Below are 21,465 nucleotides of genomic sequence, written 5' to 3'. Positions count from 1 at the left end.
TAAGTTCATTAACAAACTACAAAAATACTTTTCAGTAGAATGGATTAAACTGATGCATGTTTCATTTTGTTCTATTTTATATAAGCTAGTAGTACATCAAGAAGTCTTAAGATAGCTGGATAATATAAAGTAAAACCAAGAAGAAACCAAAGATTCAGTATTACTTTGGTAGAGATTTTTTCATTTGGAGTCAAGAGAAATTTTTTAAATCTCTAGAGACAATATGAAGTTTCATGAATGAGGAAAAGAATATCTGCTTAAAAATGAGAATCAAAGTAGGTCTAATCAATAAACCACATTCCATTCTTGCCTGATCTAGAGGGTAAGTCTTCTGTAATAAAAGTGAATGAGTCAGTGAAAGACAGTAAACATGTAACAGTTTTGGGGTGTCTTAAAGAAAATGCCATAAATTATGTTAACTACAAAAATAAGATATTAATAATGGTGTGCAGTGCCTGGTAAGCATTCAATTAACTGGCATTTTGGAGATTTCTCTTTCTAGGAAATCAACAGAGCCATTTTGAAAGGCAAATTATTATAGGTCTATTGAGAGCACTAAAGATGCTTTTTTGGGCTGAAAATATGCTAAAACAGCATGATACTCATGATACTCAACATGGGCTTTAAAGATTTTTACTTCAAGGTACTACAAAGAAAAAAATGGTGCTATGAAGAAATTGCCAAATGTTCAGAAACGTCCCACTATTCCCCAGGGATAGACAGTTGTATCAGTGAACATTGGGAATATTTATGAATACAAATTGTGAGAAATCTGGTATCAATTACCAGAAGCACATGGTTTTAAAACATAAGAAATTGAAAGGATGACCATCTATAGGAACCAAAGCAAGACCCAGTTAAAGTTTCACAAATGATATATGTTATATATGATGACTAAATTTCAAAGAAAATCTACATTTACAGTGAACTACTAAAGAATTTTTAGCAAACAAGCACCTTAAAATTGATTATGTTTAGAAGAAAGGGTCAAGTAGATGTCTGTTTTAATATAAAACTGAAATCAGATGGAAACATCAAATCCCAACTGAAACAATTACCTGTGCAATTATATCCATTCAAAAAACTACGAAGAATTGGCTTAGTAGTGTGTTCAAAAACTTCCAACTGAGTTGAAGTTTCATCAAAAACAGCATCGAATACAAATTTAAGGTCCTTATTTTGTCTCTTTGTAATATCTCGATTTATAGTTCTCTTTCCATGGAAAAAACTGATTTCTTCTTGCTTGGGATCAAAAACTAGAATATGCTTATCTACAACATGGACCACTTTATGGAATCCAGATGCCTTTTCTTTTGTGTTCTCAGGACGCACACGAACAACTACTTTCATGTGATGACACAGGTCTTCCTCAGTGACAGACATTGTTGATTATCTTGGTTCCTTTGTTTATGTGAATGGTTGAATATTTCTCTGAAATTAAAAAGTATTAATATTAATTCTACTTGTATGCAAAATGACTAGCATATAGTACTTATTAAATAAAGAAAGGTGTTAATTTTGCTCCACTCATCTAGTAAATGTTACTGGAAATCCTTGGTTCAAAACCCTCCAGTGGTTATCTTATTCAGAATTGAAGTTCTGTTAATGGCCTACATTTTTCACCTCATGTCCTATTGCTTTCCTCTTTGCTCATTCTATTCCAGCTAACACACCAAGTGCCCCAATCTTGATCTTTCTGCTAGCCATTCTCTCTATCATAAAGTGCTTTCCTCAATAACTACATGACTAACTCCTTCACTTCTTTCAAGTCCTGGTTCAAATGTTGCCCCTTCTGCCCATCCTTATTAAAATTGCCAACCAAATTCCTAATCACCCTTATACTGTTCTACTTTTTCCCAAAGCACTTACCACCTCCTAATAGAATAGGTATTTTTTACTTATTTAGCATGTTTGTTGTCTACTTTCTCTCTTCTAGTTAAACTATAAGCCCTTTAAGGGCATTTTTTTAAATCTGTTTTGCTTATCAATGCTTTCCAAGCCTAAAACAGTGCCTGGCACATGGTAGATACTATAAATACTTGATGACTAAATAAATTAGTGAATACCAAAAGGCTTTCTTTTTTTTCTTGGTCTTAACTTTTTGATCCTAGATTATTTTCTGGATAGTTGAGTTTCCTAAATTGTTTTTCTTTATTAGTTTATCCTTACTTTTCTTGTTTTTATGTGAGGTAGTCATATAGTCAGACAATACTTTTTGAACCTGCTGTCACTGATGTACCTTAAACTTACATCATTATAGAGCAGAGACTAGGATCTCTATTCAGAGATTAGGATCTCTGAATACACAGTTGGGGGAATATACTATCTCTGTCACCTTCATACCTGGGCTAGCTAACTGACACATCCCTGGAACTATTTTTACCCCTATGGGTCTCTGAGATACAGGCAGAGATAAGCCTGGTTGTGTCAATTTCCACTGCCAAGAGATTTGCCGCCAAGATCATTTTTATTAAAAATAGCTCATAAGCCAAAGCTCTCCCTTCATTACCTTAATATGATTCTGAGAGATCCTTTCTTGTCCATTCCTGTGATCCAAACTAAAATAGTATCAGAGCCCTTGGGAAAAATCAAAGCTAGCTTTTTGGGTAGCCTATACCTGTGATTTTATATGGTTTAGCTACAAAGTTTGAGTTGAAGTGGAAGCCCAGGTTCTGACTAATATTTCAGAGATTTATCAAGTTACTGTATGTGTGTGTCATTTAATTTTTTGTATTGTGACATAATCTGATTACTTTCACTGCTGACATACTTTAGAAAATAGAAACTAGTGGGGCCATTGAAGTAATGTAGACAAGAGATGATGCTGTCAACTCAGAACAGGGTGGTGGTCAGATTTTGGATGTATGTTAAAGGTAAAGAAAAAAGAATTTCCTGATAGATAGATGTGGGGAATGAGAGAAATGATTCGAGGATAACTCCAAAGTTCTTGGCCTGAGTGTTGGAAGAATAGAGTAGCCATCAACCGATATGGAAATATCTGAGGGTAGAGCAGCTTTTGGGGGGAAGATCAGGAGTTCATTCTGGATATCTTGAATTTGAGATTTTTTTTTTTTTTTTTTTTTGCGGTACGCGGGCCTCTCACTGTTGTGGCCTCTCCCGTTGCGGAGCACAGGCTCCGGACGCGCAGGTTCAGTGGCCATGGCTCACGGGCCCAGCGGCTCCGCGGCATGTGGGATCCTCCAGGACTGGGGCGCCAACCTGTGTCCCCTGCATTGGCAGGCGGACTCTCAACCACTGCGCCACCAGGGAAGCCCGAATTTGAGAATTTTAATCAACGTCCGGGTGGAGATGTCAAGGCAGCTGAAAGCTAAGTTACGAAAGTAAACGCTGTCCTCAGTCTTAATGCCATTTGAAGCTTTTCAAAGTTTTTAAACCTTAACGTGGCATTAAGATTTAGCGGGGGGGGAGGGGAGCTTCCCTGGTGGCGCAGCGGTTGAGAGTCCGCCTGCCGATGCAGGGGACGCAGGTTCGTGCCCCGGTCTGGGAAGATCCCACATGCCGCGGAGCGGCTGGGCCCGTGAGCCATGGCCGCTGAGCCTGCGCATCCGGAGCCTGTGCTCCACAACAGGAGAGGCCACAGCAGTGAGAGGCCCGTGTACCACAAAAAACAAAAACATTTAGGGGGAACTTTTAAAGCAAGGAGGAGAGGATGACCAATTGTGCTAAATACTGCTAATAGGTTAAGTACTTACTAATAAGTAATCAGGGGATTTGGCAACATGGGGACAAACAAAAGCAATTTTGGGGGAATGGAATGGTAGGACAAAGGCCTGAAGAGAAGAAGACTCAGATAGCAAATATAGGAAATACTACCGCAAAAGTAAGCAAAGAAATGGTGTGGGTGGAGGGGGAAAGGATTAAAAGAAGATATTTTGTTTGTTTCCTAAAGTGGAAGAAATAACAACAATGATAAAGCTAAAATATGTCGTAAAATCATATACTTTTGGAAAGAATTCAAATAAGGCCAAAGCAATCTAAAAGCAAAAGGCACTGGACACAGCACCCCCTTTTTAGGACTCTGTTCTTCCCCAAAATTGGAACACTGAAGAGGAAAGGATGGTCATTTGGATTCTAACAGTGAGGTCCCACGTGAATTGCTACTCCACTCTTTCTTCACCCTTGAGCTTCTGTCTAGCCAACCCCCACAGAGTACCTATACCCCACTTCTGTGACCTGGGACAAGTTACTTAGCCTCACTGAGTCTCAGGTTTCTCATTTGTATAAAAGGAATAATACCTAATAGCTGTTGTGAAGGCTGAAAGAGATAACAAGTATTAAGTGTATGAAGGCATTCAATAAATGCCAATTCTCTTCCTTATCTGCCCCTTTTCCTGCCTCTTCTTCCCAAAGATACTGGTCCATCTTTTTAGTTAGTGTTTCCCAATGAGCTTATCACTGGCACTTTGGGTAGGACAATTCTTCCTTATTCGGAACTGTCCCAGGTATTAGAGGATGTTTAGCATTTCTGATCCCTGTCTATTAAAGGCTAATAAGAGTGTCACATTCTTTGTATTACCAAAAACTAACCTCTATACACATTTCTAAAAGCTTTTAGAAATGTTCAACAAATGCCTTGATTTTAACGGATACACTTTTTTTTTCAAGGATAGATAAAATACACACAAATGAAATGGTTAAAAAAACATATATAAAACATCAGGTGATTATTTCAAAACAGATCTTAGGGGACTTCCCTGGTGATCCAGTGGTAGAATCCGCCTTCCAATGCAGGGGATGAAGGTTTGATCCCTGGCCGGGGAACTAAGATCCCACATGTCATGGGGCAACTAAGCCTGTGCGCCACAACTACTGAGCCCGTGCACCACAACTGGAGGGCCTGTGCCGCAACTACAGAGGCGACGCACTCTGGAGCCCCTGTGCCACAACTAAAGAGAAGTCCACGTGCTGCAACAAAAAGCCTGCGCACCACAATGAAGGTCCCTCGTGCCGCAACTAACACCCGACTCAGCCAAATAAATAAATAAATAAATTAATTAATTAATTAAAAGAAAACAAAAAACAAAACAAAAAACAGATCTTAGCTTGGAAGGTATCTCTTGTTAATTAATTAATCAATCATTAATTCATAAAGTTAACTGTTAAAATCCCAGTTCTACTACTTTACTGGCTGTGACAGTGGGCAAGTTACTTAACCCCCTTGTGGTTTAGTTTCCTCATCTGTAAAGTGGGATTAATAATAATACCTACCTCATAGAGTTCTTGTGAGGATTAGCACTTAAAACAATGCCTGGCACAGAGTATGCATTACAAGTGTTTGCTATTACTGCTATTATTGTTATTACTACATATAGCTTAGTGAGGAAACATTGATAAAATGACACAAATATGCAAAGGTGTAACTGTGACAAGTGCTATCAGGTAAAGGTTAAATTTGCTACCTAAGACTATAATAGGAGATTGATATTCTTAGAAAGCTTCCTAGAGGAATGACTGGAACTGAGAGCTGAAGGATGGATAGTTATTAACCAGGTTAAAAAAAATTTCAGGAAAGAAAACTAGTTATTCATTCAATAAATATTATTGAGTGCCTTCTATGTGCTAAGCATTTTTCTGGGTCTTGGGATAGATAGGGTCAGAAGTGTATGTGTGGGCTTGTATTTTAGATGGGGTAGTTGTGAAAAGCTTGTCTAGTGGGGTAACTTTTTACAGAGACTGAAGTGAGGGACTGAGCAAGTAAGCGGCTCTCTGGGGTAAGAGTATTGCAGGCAGCAAGTCCAAAAGCCTGTGGTAGGAAACAGCTTGTGCAGAGGACATAACTGGCTGCATGATGAATTTGCTTAAATCTCATTTTGTTTAACAGTTTAGTTTTAGGTGATTGTAATTCTATCTAGAGCATCTAAAGAGATGCTCAGTTTAGCTCTGTTCAGTCCTGACTGCAGCTGGAGAGTAAAGGGAAAGGAGAGGGCTGTATTAAAAAGATTAAACTGGATAAAGGTGGGGCTGGATCTAGAAGATTTGAATGCCAGACTATAGAGCTCAGATTTGATTTTAAGTTAAGTGGGAATTACTGAATGTAAAAATTTGCTCAATTATGTTCAAATATACTGACATCTTCAGGGATTAACAAGGTTGTTCCTACATTAAAACATGATGACTGCTTTCTTTTCTAACATGGTCAGGTAAAAGAGATGGACATCCAGCTGATTCTGAATAAGGCACACAGAAAGGATATCCTTAACCATTTTTACTAAGAAGTGGCAAAAGAAAAGCCTAAATATTGTTACCTGTGCAATACTGTGTTGATTCAAAAATTCTTTTCAGATGACCATTCAGAAGACAGTATCACAGACTATGATCAATTTTGTCATATCTACTCTTAAGTGGTATTTGTTGATAGAATCAAAAAAGCAAGCTGTTAGGATTTCATTGGTGGGACTAAAACATTAAGGATAAACACTTCTAATGCCATTTTCATTATAACAGAAAGGTATTTGTCTAGTCTAGAGAGAGTACAGTATGAAAGAGAGTAATGAAGGGCTTTAGTGGTAATCCATAAAATGACAGGGTTAGACTATATGATACCTAAAGTCCTTTTCTAGCTCTAAATTTTATGATTATTGCATATGATTAGAAAAGTGTACTAGAAAGTGACAAAACATAACAGCTAATAGGACTGTACGCTTCTACCTTTATATCCCTCCTTATCTCTTGTAGTGTGCCTGGTATATAGTAAGTTCTCAAACATTTGATTAATGAATAAATTAATTAATAAGTTATAAAAAGTAGACATGGAATTCAAGAAAGCAATATATCCATTTAGAGTAGAGGTAAACATGTATACTTCTCTAAGAGAACCAACATTATCACAGTAGAGTACAGTGGTTGGCAATAACAAGAAATTCCAATGAGGACCCCGAGGCATCAAAAATAGTTAAATAATGTGCCCAATTTCTTTACAAAATTAGGAAAGCGAGATCATGTTTTATGTTAATCATTGAAGATGGTTAAACCACTATCACTTAACAAGGGTAACATTCAATTTTCTGGGAGATTGACACATAGAAAAGCTCATTCTTCTGTTATGTTTAATGAAGAGGTGTTAAAACTAATTCTCTTCAATAGTTGCAAGTGAATATGAACCAAGTGGAACAGGCAAGTCCTAATCTTATATCTAGCTACTGTTCTCCCTAGATAAAGTTTAGGCCAATTAAGTCAAGGATTATATGAAAGTATAATAAATTTTACTTAATTCACTGATTGTATGTACTGATACCTTCTTCAAAAGCAATCAGATCATGTTATGGACCTCATCTTGTTCTCCTGCTCCAATGACTTCCCAGCATAAGAATAAAATGTAAACTTACCATGTTCTGTGGGTTCTACATCTGTGGGTTCTGTGGGTTCTACCTCTCCACCCCTGTCTCCAAATGTTATCCCACCTCTCAATTATTGTTTCAATTACACTGTCCTTAGTGTTCCTCCAACACCTCAGTCTCGTTCTGGCCTCATGGGCTCTGCACCTTCTCTTCTCTTTGTCTGGAAGGCTCTGCCTTCAGATATTCGCAAATCTTAATATCTCAGTTCATCATTCAGGTCTCTGTTCATATGTCACTTCACAGAGGCTCTCCCTATAGATTCCATTCAAAACTGTATCACTGTGCCCTTGCCTCTCTAATCCCTTGCCTGCTTTATTTTTCTTCCTAGCATCTAGACTACTTGGAAAATATATATTATTTGGTTACATAGTTATTGCTTATTTACCTTCTAAAATGTAAGCACTATGAGAGTATGGACTTCATCTGCACTCCAGAACCTAGAAGAGGGCTTGTCAAATATTTAGGATTTATTACATACTTGTTGAATAACTGAATGAAATAATGCAAAGTTTCAAGATATGTGTGCAAAAAACAAGTGCAGAATAGTGGACCTGGCATTCAAACATTTGTATTTTCAAAAGATATATACATATTTGTACATGCATGGGCTCTCTCAGGAAGAGAACAGAGGAAATTGATAATACCAGTTGCTTGATGATGGGAAAATATGAGGGTCTGGGTGACAGGCAGTCTTACTTTTTACTTTATATCCTTTTGTATTATTTGGATTTTAAACAAGTCTAGGTATTTTTATTTCAAAAACAAAGCAAAACAAAACAAGATTAAAATTTACCTTAAACACAAACTTTCATTTAGTAACAATTATGGAATACTTTCTCCTGAGCTCTTATTCTACAAATACAAATGTGCTAAGCAGTTTACATACTTCTCACTTAATCCCTGTAACAATCCTATGATATAGGTATTATTATCATACCTATTTTATATAGAGAGAAACTGTAGTATAGATAGATTAAGTTAACTGGCTGAAGTCACACTATTGGAAGCACAAGACGTAGAATTTGAACTCAGACTGACTGAATCTAAAGCTCAAGTATTTAATCATCACTCTCCATGATGTAAATATATAACCCCCAGAAATTTTCTGATAGAAGTTAAACTATTTGCCTACTTTTGATAGAAACCTCAGGGCCTAGTACTGGGGCTCCTGAATGAATGCTGAAATAAAACTGAAAATTCATGATTTCTCTGTGCTTGCTGGATAACACACACAGTTACCTATTCTCAGAAAATATGCTATTGAGAACTCTTGGATTAGGTAGATATGGTGATAACTAGTAAAAATGAACAACGATGATCATTTGGGCACACTCAATATGCCAGGCATTATGGTAAACATTTGACATTCATCATCTCATTCAATCCTTAAAAAGATAAAATAGACTCTATTATTGTCTCCATTTTACATAAACAGAGACTTAGCTTTAGGCTAAGGAATTTTCCCAAGATTACAAGAGAGAGTAAGTGAGAAGCCAGAATGTCAATCCAGGTCCAAAACCAAAGTCCATGTTCTTAACAACTCTGGTCTATTGGAATCAAAACAGAAGGCTTTCAAACAATGGAACAGAAAGGTCATATAAATTTTCTTGAATGTGTGGAGTAACACAGTTATAAATGATTTCTTAAATACAAATTCAAATCTGAATTAGATTCAGATTCAATAAACATTTGCTAGGAACAGGAACTATCCTCCACTCTATCATGTATAGTCTCTATGCAACTTAAACCTCTTATTGGAAATAACCTGAGTGTTAGAGCCACTGCTTCTATTCACTTGTAAGCATCAAGGAAGAACGAAAATTTCAAGTGGAGGGATGGGCAGCACTGACATCTGGGCTACTTTTTCCTCCTAGTTTTCTGAGTTCACAGCATAAATGTCATTTTATTGTGTACCTTAATTGATTCAAGGTATATTTATAGTGGGACAAGATACATTTTTAAAATGAAAATTTTGTGTACTTGTAAATACTTATTTAGTAACAGAAGAGGAGACAATTACTACCGTTAAAGGCAGATAATCTTTGTGTACCGAAATACACAATTCTTACAAAATAGTAGAAACTTAATAACAAGCAGTATCTAGCCTTTGGATCTAACATTCTCCTGCAACAAGGTTCATAAATACCTCCCAAAATCCAAGGCGGGGGGCGCTGACCGTGATAGAATAACACTATCAACTAAAACCCGTAGAATGCCTAACACATTCTACCCGATAACAGTTAGTAACCTCAACTATACGTTATACAGCACAGTTATTCAATTCTGGTCAAATAATCTCATAAACAGCAGTCAGCCTTGACTTCTCTGAAACTGAGTGCCTAATGAGCACTCCTCAAGGCGAATCTCGCAGAAACTACGAACAGACGGTAGAACTGATGCTCAGTGCTTTAAGTCCCTTTCATTTGCAGAACACTTTGTCAACCAGTATCTCTTCCATAGCTCACCTGATTCCCAGCAATCCCGTTAAGTCAGTGCTGGCAGGTCTTATTTTGATGCTACATTTGGGGTCTGGGAAGGTTCCCAAGTGACCTTTGCCAGGCTAACGCAGAACCTCGCTGGACAAAAAGGATACAAGCTGGTGAACCAAGGCTCCTCTTGATAGTTAAGCCCAGAGTTACATTTACATCTGTGTCTGAAACAAAACACTCTGAATTTGGAGGCCGGAAGGAACTTTACACTGTAAGGTGCCGGACAGTTAAAAGCGTTCTGCCAAAGTCTGGGAAAGGGGCCAAGATGCCCTTTAAAACTTCCGACTTCCTGAGAATTTCAGGCAGGAGATCCCTGACCTTCCTGCTGAGCAGTCGAGGTCTCCGAATCAGGCAGAACCACATTCCAGTGGGTTCTCGAGTTCCTTCTTACTTTCATTTTCTCCACTGGGACCCTAAACAGGCCCACCCCCGTCCCCACCCGCACCGCCCTACCTAACGCTTCCGTATTTGTCAACAAACCCACTTGGTCCTCTATCTCTGAGGCGGCGGGACCCCTCTGCTTCCTGCGAGACGGGTCATCCGAAAAAACGTCCCCGAGACGAGAGTTTTCTTCTCTTGCCTTTAACTCACCTCAGGCCCAGGAGAGGTTACGGAGACGCTTCACTTCAATGTCCGCCTCTGGGCGATTCAAACTCAGCCAAGAGATTCAAACCCAAGCCAGCTTTCTCAGCGCCTCGTTTCATTGGCTGCCGTCTTCGTGACGTCATCACGCCGGACGCGGCCGTGGCGCGCTGCAGTTTGGCGCCAGGCGTCTCAGCGGCCCCCTTACCGTGGAAGCTACCTTGCTCCGTGTCACCGTGGCAACTCGCACGGCAGTTTCCGGAGGCGTTGGCCGAGGTGGGCGGGGCTAGGCCGCAGCTGCCACCTGGGATCTTCAGGCAGCCTTCAGACCGTGGGCGCGGGCTCCGGTCCCAGGGTTCTGGGTGTGAGTGAGACGGGTGCGGGCAGGGGTTGGCGGTGCTCTCGGCTAGGGGGAGAGGCGGAGCCTGTTGGGTGTGGATTAATGGGTTCTGGGTATTTGTTTTCTCCTTTTCTCTATTGAGTAGTGAGGCCTCCAAGACACAGGTCCCATAATCTGGAAGGTATAGGGACCTGTTCGTTCCAGCCACTTTCAGTTGGACCCAACTGGGGTCAATTCGCCTCAGTTAATTGAAAGTTCAGGACTTTGGTTTGAGGCCCCAGGCTTCATTTCTCAGGAACCCCAGGCCTACTCCCTTAGTGCTGACTCTGAAACTATTTGTTGTATGGCTGTTTTTTACATTTCTTTCTAATGATGGCATTATAAAATAAATTCATTTAAATTTATTGGCTTAGTTCATTATTGGATGCAATGGGCTTTTAAGCCTGGGTTGTAGGTAGTATTTTAGAATGTACACTTTAAAAAGAAAAAAATACCTGGAAAATATGGGAAATGTTTTCGCTAAGAGAATTCATCTTTTATTTATCAGGATATTTTTAATAGTCTGATCTGAATTTTATTGCTGTTCTTTATGTTACTATTGTTGTATCCATTCATTCAGTAGTTATTGATTGTAGATTTTAAGGACATAATAGCACACAATTGAGTCAAAATCCCTGCGCTCTCAGAGCTTATGCTCTAGTGATTCAGCATCACCATATATACAGGATAGCACACCACCAAATGCAGAGTATTATAAGTGAAACAATGTAGGGGAAACGCTCATATTATAGACATTTATTTCCTATTGAAAATCAGAAACACTATTGTATATGATACATATTATAAGATTCTTTCTGAACACTGGATAGAGCATCAATAAAGCTACTAATTGCTGGCTGTATTACATATATCTTAGCTAATGAGATAGTGATTTGTATGGTGCTGGGTTTGGTAATAAAATTGAGAAGGCTTTTAATTTTATTTCAAATATGCACTCACTCTATAGTACTTTACCTTTGATGTCCTGGACATTTATTAATTTTATATATGTTATCTGGTGACTTAATTTTTGAAACAGTCCATGAGATGTAGATACTATTCATTTTACTGAAGAGAAAACTGAAGTTTTCAGAAAATCTCTAAAGGAAAATATTTCTGTTGAAGGGTACAACCCAGCGAATTGGGAATGGAGTCATTTGTTTCTGAAATACATTCTAGATTAAGTGATATTAAGATGCTATCTAATGTAGTCTGAAAATAGGCATATATTACCAATTTCTTGTAAAGGTGTACTGATCATTGGTGAATAAGTAGAAGTGTTTAAATTTCGTCATTTTTGATACCCACATTGCATAAGGCTGACAAGTCTCACAGGTGTTTCCACACCTAATCTAAATGCTTATTTTACATTTAACTTTAAATTCTGCCTTACGCTTGCCATTTAACAGTGTTCAGATTTTGAAGTCCATATTTTTAAGGAATTGTAGATTTACTATGCCAGCTGGCTTCTCTTTAGTTTAGCAAGACATTAAGGCGTACAACAGAAAGGACAAGAAACTGGCGTATTTTGTAACGAAATGAAGGGAAAAGAACCAAAACTTTCCAAATACGTAGTGCTAAGGAGACAGAAATTCCCACCTTTTGTTATAAATTAGAGTGTACTAACTGCCATTTATTTAAAACATAGAAATTTAACATAGATTCAGAGTAAACTGAAAAGAGTGGAGAGAAGGATAAAATGGAAAGTGAGATTTGAAGTTTCATTAGACATTAAAAAAAAAAGTAAAAGTGAATTTCAACCTGGCAATGCTAGGGACTTATATCCCGCACCTCCCCCAGGAACACCATTTGGAACCCCGAGCTCCTGGGGCCCTTTGGCAGCTGGGGCCTGGAAGCAGCGGAACCAAAGGCAGACGGGCCTCTGTTGCTGGGGCGGACGTGGGCCCAATCTGTCCGTTCTCGCAAGTTTCCCCCAGGGCTGGGACTTGTGCGGGCGGCAAATTCAGGTTCTCTGTCACCGTAGTGGTCGTCGCAGGCCCGAATTAGAGGCCAACTGAGAAATCTTCGTGCCTCAGGTGAGGAGAAGGTGGCCGAGTCCCGGGAGCTCTTTTGGAGCCCCCTCTCACCTTTGGGGGAACTTCCAGGGGTTGCCGGATTCACCCAGCACAGAGGAAACTCGCGCCTCTGCTCTCCCGCTTCCTCTCCTCAACACTCATTCGTCCTGAGTTCAGAAGTTTCTAAACAGTTTCCCTTGTCAGAGTGTAATTCTTACGCAAAAGAATGGATTCTAACTTTTTCTTTAGGACCTCTTTCACTTTCTCTGTGTTCGGGTGCCAGCCTCCAGGTCGAATTTTTGGCCTTAGGAATTAAGTTTCCGAAGGGTTTTCTCTGCAGGGGGAGCTGACTGCAATGACGGTAATTGGTAGCTCCGTTGAGCAAGTAATTTTCAAAGGTATCGCTCACCTTTGTGTTCCCACATTTAAAAGAGTAACCTGGCTAATTCCGTGGTCTCAGTTTAAATTGAATTTTGCTGGCAGAGAAAAGTTAAATGGCTTGCCTAGGAAACCACAGAGTTGGCTGTAGAGTTTAGGTTTCCTGATATCTTGCTTCTTTTCTGTGAACAGAGGGAAGTTAAACTATCTTAAATCGTCTAGGGGGGGCTAGTTCTTAGCGGACTGTGGAAGTGCTCGGGGTTATCTGGTGGGATATGGGGCTGCAGAAGAGAGGGAAGGGACTCCCTTTAGAACTTGCCCCCTTCCATTTTTAGGGAGGTATTCAAAGACACAACCAAAAAGGAAGATTAATTATTGAGGCCTTTTCTCCGTGTTTACCCACATTAGTAGCCAATTAGTGTATACCAAATCTAGAGGCTTTGTACCTTGAATATATTTGAGTAAATACAAAGAAATTGAATGCAGAAGAAAATTAAGCGCTGTTGAAAGAAGCATTTTTTTCTACCCTATTTGCTTTTTCCTGTGTGGTTCTGATTCTGATATTGGAATTGATGGGCTTTTTGTTTGCTTGTTTTTTTTAAAAAAATCAAAGTCTGAACATTTCAGTATAGATTGTTTACATATATTGGATAGGCAAAAGAATCGAATAAGTTATTGGTTATATTGTTTAAATACTCCATATTCCACTATTTAGGGCTGTACATCGTTCCTGTGTCCTCTGTTGGGTGCCCCACAGTATACTGTATTTCCAAGTGGAGTAGGACCAAGCAATAACATATTGGCTCCTTAAAAAAAATGAATCTAATTCATGGAATACTACAAATACCTAGTCATAGTGTAATCAAAGTACCATTCAATTACATGAGTGTATTAAATAGAGCCAGTGGGCTGTGTTTATAGCATATAGGTTAAGAGAAAAAGTTCTGGGGATAGAATGCTGATGTTACAGTTCTAGCTTTACGGCTCTCTAGCTATGTGACTTTTCAGCAAATTACTTTTCTGTCTTCCTCTTGTGCAACATGGAAATAATAATAGTACCTACCTTTAAGAGTTGGGGTAAGGATTGAATGAGTTAGTACATGTAGTGTGCTTAGAATAGTAAGTGGTACTTAGTAAGTGCTCAATAAATGTTAGCTTTTATTTTGAAATATGTTAGAAACGGTAAGTTAGAGCATAGCTTTTATTTTGAAATATGTTAGAAATGCTAAGTTAGAGCATAGTTTGGCATACTTCTGTAAACTTTCTGGAAAACATAAGGCATAATTCATAATTTGGCTAATTTGTTACTGCTGAACATCCAAAATCTCACTTAAAACACTCATTAAAAATTTTTTTTTGCCATATTGTTTCTGTGTCACATTTACAACATAATTCTGTGAATTATGTCTTTGATATCCTCAGGGTTATATCTTACTGATATTATATTGATACAATATCAAATATGTATTTTTATTTATTTTCCAGTCATTACATGTGATTGACTTTTCAACATTATTCTTCATTTTCTAATGCAAAAGGAAGGGAAGGCATATTTAATCAAGATTTATGTTTCTTAAATATTTTGAGAATGTGGTTTTTGGTAGGGTGAGTGAGACAAGTAAAATTTTCTAAAGCAAGGTTAATTCTATAGAATCTGGAATTTATCCATCCATTCTTTTATATTTTTATTTTTTTCCAGAAAACACGTACTAAGCGCCTAGTGTGCATCTGATTTTGTGGATATAAAGGTGTGGTTCTTACTTTTAAATAACTCATAATACATGAGGAAGGAAAAGAGTAGTGTTAAATTGTTATTTACTTGTTATTTACTTTAATATTTAATTAAACTTTAATAATATCAAAAATGTTGCTTGCATCCAAATGGGTAAAGAACATTCAAAAGGTGTTCTGTTAATATATTTCATAAATTACTTTTTTCCTCTCCATTTTAAAGAATTACAGCTTACAGAATAAAATGGAGCAAGTAAGAGAAAGTGAAGGAATGTATCAGTTATTTACTTGCTTTTTTGGGGGCATGGGGCAGGGAGCAGATAATTAAAATGATATGAAGTGCCAAAGTGTGTTCAGTGGAGTGTTTATAAAGTTATAGTTTAAAATGATATGTATTTCACTGATATAAGCCATGGTGAGATGATTTCGTCAGAGCATATCCATGACAAATCTGTAAGATTTTCATAGACTGCTAACCTTTTCTTTTTGGTTGTACATGCATAGTCTTTTTTCAGGGACAATTTTTCAAACAAAGTTAAATTGAAAATGAAGATTTAGTATTATGAGAAAAACAATTAGAAGAGCTTGAAATAAAAGACCATGTGAACCTAAAATAGAATAATGTTTTTAATCCCTTTTAGAAAAATGATGACTGATTAATCAATATTCACATCTCTGATGGTTAAAACATTAATGGTCTCAGAGCTTATCAGGCCACATTAAAAGTTGTATTTTCAAATAGTTTCTGGGGTTCTCTTGGGTTCCTTGCTTTGCATAAGGAGGGTAGTTACCTTCACTTTTCTGAGATTATGAGTTTTATGTATTTTTCATGTGTTAAATATTTCATACTAATCTGCTTTCCCCCAAGTATTATAACATTCTTTTGAAAAAAGCCAACAATCATGATATTTTAAATTTTTTTCTAGATTTGTTGATCTACAGAATGCTTCAATACCCATATTTTTGTAGAATCTATAAAAAATTTCTTTCGTGCTGGTTGGAATCTGGCATATTTAATTTGGGTGTCTGGCCAAAAAAAATACATGCTACAGCAGAAAGATGTAATGAATATGAAGCCCAGGAGCAAACAGATCAAACTGGAGCTCAGGAGTTACAAGACAGAGATTCTGAAGTGATGACTAAATTACATATTCCAGTGATGGTGGATGAAGTTGTCCGTTGTTTGGCACCACAAAAAAGGCAGGTAAGTTGGTTAGTTTTATATTTTCTAACACTTTTTAACTGAGATATAATTCACTTAATATTCACAATTTTAAGGTGTACAATTCAGTGTTTTTTAGTATATTCACGAGCTTATGCAATTGTCACCACTGTCTAATGCAAGAACATTTTTATTATCTCAGTAGGAAACCCCATACCCATTAGCATTCACTCCCCATTGACACCCTTCTTGCCCCTGACAACCACTAATCTATTTTTTGTCTATATGGATTTGTCTAATCTGGACATTTCATATCAATTAATTCATACAATATGTGGTCTTTTCCGCCTGCCTTCTTTTACTTAGCATGTTTTCAGTATTTATCCACATTTTAGCGTTTGTCGGTACTTCATTTCTTTTTATTCCTGAATCATTCCATTGTATGGATACGACTTTTTTTTTTATTCATTCATCAATTGATGAGATTTATGTTTCCACATTTGGACTACTCTGAGTAATGCTGCTATGAACATTCATGTACAAGTTTTTGTGGGGGCATGTATTCAGTTCTCTTGGGCATGTATCTAGGAGTGGAATTACTGGGTCATATGGTAACTTTTTGCCTAACTTTTTGAGAATCTGCTAAGCTGTTTTCCAGAGTTGATTAGTTTTGTCAAAAACAGTTTTAAAAGGAAAATAACATTATTCCAGCTATGTGGTTAGGGTATGAAAACTGAATTCTAATATAGCTTCTTGAGAATTTTCGTATCTTTTTAGGAATGACTGGAGACAAAGATAAAAATCGGAATTCCTGTCTCCTGTTTTCTTAGGCTTAGTTTTCAGCAACCTTTCTGTCTTACTGAGAGTTCTCCAGAGATATAGGACCAACAGGATATGTGTGTGTGTGTGTGGTGGGGGTGTATGGTGTATGTGTGTATAAAGAGAGAGAGAAAGAGAGATTGTTTGATTGATTTTAAGGAATTAACTCACGTGATTATAGAGGGTTGGTAAATTCAGAATCTGCACAGTAGACTGGTAGGCCAGAGACCCAGGTAAGATTTCCAGGTTGAGTCCAAAGGCAGTTGGCTGGCAGAATTCCTCCTTGTTCCAGGGAGGTCAGTGTTTGTTCTATTAAGGCTTTCTAGTGATTAGATGAGACCCACCCATTATATGGAGGGTAATCTGCTTTACTCAGTCCAGCAATTTAAATGTTAATTCTTATCTAAAAAATACCTTCACAGAAACATCCAGAGTAATGTATGACCAAATATCTGGGCACTCTGGCTCAGCCAAGTTGACATATAAAATTATCCATCATGCTTGCCTTATTTATAGTGTTGCTAACAGGATTGTATAAGGTCTTAGGTATGAAAATCTTTAAAATCTATAAAAAGATCACAAAAATGTTAGGTGTTACAATATCCAAAAAGAAAAAACTAGTCTTTCTGAAAATTAATCACATTTACAAAAGGAAAAGAAATCTTTATCATAGTAAATTTTCATTAAATGTCTGTTTATAACTTCATGCTGATAGTAATTAGCATACTGACTTCCAAACTATGATCTCTTCTTCTAGAAGCTACTATTATTACCTAAATCAGTTATATTCATTTTAAAAGCCATTTTTTGTTTCTTTTCCCAACATATAGTGGCTTAGTAGTTAAGAGCAAAGATTCTATAACAAGACTGTATAGATTTGAACCCATCGTCTAGCACGCATGTGTGTGTGAACACATACACACAGCTCTTAAAAAGCCATCAGTGATAGGACTTAGGTTGCTTTATCATAAAAAATATTCTGTTTACCTTGTCCTCAGGCAGCCAGTATATATATAATGAAATAAACCCAGTATTCTTTTTTTTTTTTTGCGGTATGCGAGCCTCTCACTGTTGTGGCCTCTCCCGTTGCGGAGCACAGGCTCTGGATTCGCAGGCTCAGCGGCCATGGCTCACGGGCCCAGCTGCTCCTCAGCATGTGGGATCTTCCCGGACCGGGACACGAACTCGTGTCCCCTGCATCAGCAGGCGGACTCTCAACCACTGCGCCACCAGGGAAGCCCAAATCCAGTATTCTTAAATGAGATTATGTGTTTAAAGTATCTGACTAAATGCTGTCACATAGTAGGGACTCCAAAATATACATGAAAATGTAAGTTAAAAAATTAAATTGGATAAAACTTCCTGTTAAGTATGACTTCATCAAAATGAAATTCTCTTCACTTCCTTTAAAGATTCATAAGGCAAGGATAGTAATTAAAACTCATACCAAAATGTGAGTTTTAAAATGTATGTATAAATATATATATTTGAGATATATATGAGAGGGGAGGGGCAGTTAGTAAAAATGTGGAACTGGATTTGATGGCTTGAATTTGATCTCTGGAACCAAAAACCAAATTCATTGTATAAATTTGCTGAACCCTAGTAACAAAAACCAAATGTTTATTTTGCAATAACCCATGAAGTAGAAAAACAACCAAACAGAAACAAACCTGGCTAAGTCTCCTTCTAATTCAGTACTGGATTTGCCTTTTTTCAAAAACCAAGTAGAATAAAATTAGGCAATTCTACAACTTGACCTACCCTGCTGTTTCATTCTGTTCAAGTTCGTGACAATTGTAATGTTGGTTTATTTTGACATTTCCATTGTTCTGATTTCAGTTGGGTTTTCTAGTAACTTTTTATAGAAAGTTTAATTTTATGAATGTTATTTATGAGAAATTTAATGTGAGGTACACTTAGAGACAATGTTATTTCTTACCATTTCTGCTGTCTGGCAGACAGCTTTATTCACTATTCCCTTAATCTTCAAGTAATAAAGAACTACTGACAGTCCTTGGACAGGAAAGTTCTTCATTTCTTCCAGAACCCATTATTTGCTGCTTTTCTTCCTGAGCCTTTTCTCCAAAATCATTTTCCTTTGCAAACTATGAGTCATACATTCACCTGTATCAATCACCTACTTAATTACTGTTTTTCACATCACCTTCAATGATAAATTTGCAAGTGAAACTTTGATCATAACAGGAACTTTAAATATAGTTTTGAGTGAGGCCTCATTCATTTAATAATTATTTCCTTTTCTTTAATATTTAAAAGATGCTTACTTAAAGAAAATAATTGATTTTGGTAATTTCTTCTGCATCATAGCCAATTCACTACATATTAACTTAGTTTTGCAAATACATGCAAAATATTTATGAGTTTGAATTAAAAGAAAAAAATTCCTCTTCCTCTTCCTTGGGAGGTACAGAAGGGGTTAAATAAATTATAATTCTTCTCCTTGCCCTGTTTTCATTATTTCATAGTCTGGGTGAATAATTTTTGTAAGAAAGTATTACTTGTTCTACAGACATTTTTCTTGCTCCTGAGGATGTTTTAGTGTAGGCTACTTTGGTCAATTTTTTATTCCTTATTTCTGAAAGCTGGAGAAAAATGCATGATCCTGTCCAGTTGAAAATGATAGCAGGCTGAAGGATATAGGAGTCTTGGTATTCTTTGCCCAGTAGTATTGCTAATGTAGCTTGGTGCCTTAGAGTTTCTATAGGAGTGATAAGTTATGAGGGACATGATGGTCATGCAAGGACTAGTACCAGTAGATGTGTAATTTCATCTGTAATCATGTGTAATTTCATGTGTAACTTATGTGTAATAACATCATGTGTAATTTCATGTGTAACTTATAAGTAACTTATCATGCCTCTGCCTCAGATTTCTCATCTGTAAAATGAAGAAATACAACCTATCTCATATGGTCATTGTAAGGGTTAAATGAGTTCATTTATGTAAATCGCTTAGAATAGTATCTTCTGAGTAGTATGGGCTCAATAAACATTATCTGATGATATTATGGGGATAGGAAGGTCAGCATTGGTAGCTAGATACAATAAAATTCAGGAGAAAAATGCCAGGAGGCAGCAAAGGTGGAAATAAAAGTTCCAGCAAAGGTGGAACCAACATGTTTGGAACTGAAAAAGTACTGTTTCTTTTGCCTGAACCATTCTTCAGGTCTTGAGTTAAATTTCACTTTCTCAGGGAAGCTTTTCTGGAGCCTACAGAGGAGAGCAGTCTCCTGATTAATACATCCATGGAGTCATATACTTTTCTTTCATAGCACTTATAATAATTTATAATTATAATTTTTAAATGAGATTATTTATTCAGTGGACATCTCTCCTAGCAGACTGCCCTCCGTGAAAATCATGGACATGTTTATCTTGTCTACCATTGTATCATTATATCTTCAGGGCCTAGCATAAGGACTGTAACATGGTGGGTTTGTAAGGATTTTTAAGGGAGTGAATAAAAGTCAGAGAAAACTGGAGGACAGATGTGAGGCACAGATAAAAGGAATGTCCCTCGGGTACTATGGTAGCTTCTCAGGCTCAAGACTTATGATTCCAGCCTCAGTGTGGCAGGCCCAGTCTGATGAAGTAACTGGAGAAATCTGGGGAAGGAACAGATATGAGGACTGAGAAAATGAGCTGGTACCTAACTGATGCAAAATAAATTATGATAAATGTCAGGCTAAGGTTATAAGGTTGGGTTTCTAAATATTTAAAATAAGTATTTTATCTATTTTGATAGTCTAACATTTTACACTAATTTCATCATCACTTGATTTACCAAAGCTGTCATGGTACAAGATATGATAATTTTCTTTCTAAAAAATGCCCTATGCTCTATATAATGGATTTTTCTTAACATCAATTGCAGTATTTCACTTGTTTTACTTTAAATCCTTTATAATCTTTAAACAGAGAGTGAACATCAAAGAGAAAATCCTGGGACTGTAGGTTTACTGTCTTTAAATATTAAAGGCTGATCAATAACAGAAAGGAGGAGTTTATTTTGTTTAACCTCAAATTATTGAAAAAGTTAAGAACTTTTATATGAGACAGGACCTGTGCTATAGCACATGTAGGGAGATGCATTTTTTTTCCTAAAGAAAGAACTATTAAATTTCAGATAGAATGGACTGTGTCAAGATGCAGTGTCCTCTCCTTTATTTTTTAACATATAGCTTTCTTGGAAGCAAATTTTTATTTTACACTTCTTTCTACCATTGTTTATTTGAAAAATGTTTCTGTTTTAAAGCATTGTGTAGCTAGTTAAGTGACCTATGTATCAAAATACCTTCAGGAATGTAATATTTCCAGTGTTGTACTGGTAAATATTTAACAACCTAGTGTGTGGATCAGGGTGGGGTACGGATTTAAAAAAAATAAAAAAAACCTTGATTTATTTTGCTTGCAGATTCCCATGAAATACAAATTCTTACCATGCACATTTCAAGCTACTAACCTGGTGTCACTGAATGTAGCATTAGGAAGAAATATGTAGAGTTGGCTTTCTAGCTAGTGTGAATAAT

The 21,465-nt window shown here is 37.1% G+C and overlaps 2 protein-coding genes across 7 annotated transcripts in view; one reads left to right on the top strand and one right to left on the bottom strand.

The window, feature by feature from the left end:
• Positions 1-10,532, bottom strand: part of KIF18A (kinesin family member 18A) — a gene marked incomplete at its 3' end in the record, with an annotated part of 106,239 nt that extends 95,707 nt beyond the window's left edge. For 3 of the 4 annotated variants that reach the window (XM_082628450.1, XM_082628451.1, XM_082628453.1), the window contains exons 1-2: positions 10,439-10,532; positions 1,059-1,431 (exon numbers count right to left, since the gene is read on the bottom strand). In XM_082628450.1, coding sequence (XP_082484576.1) covers positions 1,059-1,383 — 325 coding nt within the window. In that variant the 5' untranslated portion in view covers positions 1,384-1,431; positions 10,439-10,532. The other variant, XM_082628452.1, reaches the window with a different exon arrangement.
• Positions 10,533-10,601: 69 nt separating this feature from the next.
• The window catches only part of METTL15 (methyltransferase 15, mitochondrial 12S rRNA N4-cytidine), a 375,848-nt gene continuing 364,984 nt past the window's right edge, over positions 10,602-21,465 (top strand). For 2 of the 3 annotated variants that reach the window (XM_082628457.1, XM_082628454.1), the window contains exons 1-2: positions 12,730-12,844; positions 15,859-16,136. In XM_082628457.1, the coding sequence (XP_082484583.1) occupies positions 15,876-16,136 (261 nt within the window). In that variant the 5' untranslated portion in view covers positions 12,730-12,844; positions 15,859-15,875. Of the gene's footprint in view, positions 10,706-12,729; positions 12,845-15,858; positions 16,137-21,465 lie in introns of those variants that run through there. The other variant, XM_082628455.1, reaches the window with a different exon arrangement.

Source organism: Mesoplodon mirus (genome assembly GCF_964341445.2).
Source record: "Mesoplodon mirus genome assembly, chromosome: 7".
Taxonomy (NCBI): Eukaryota; Metazoa; Chordata; class Mammalia; order Artiodactyla; family Ziphiidae; genus Mesoplodon; species Mesoplodon mirus.
Note: the sequence above shows the minus strand (reverse complement) of the source record. Positions and strands in the feature narration are given on the sequence as shown.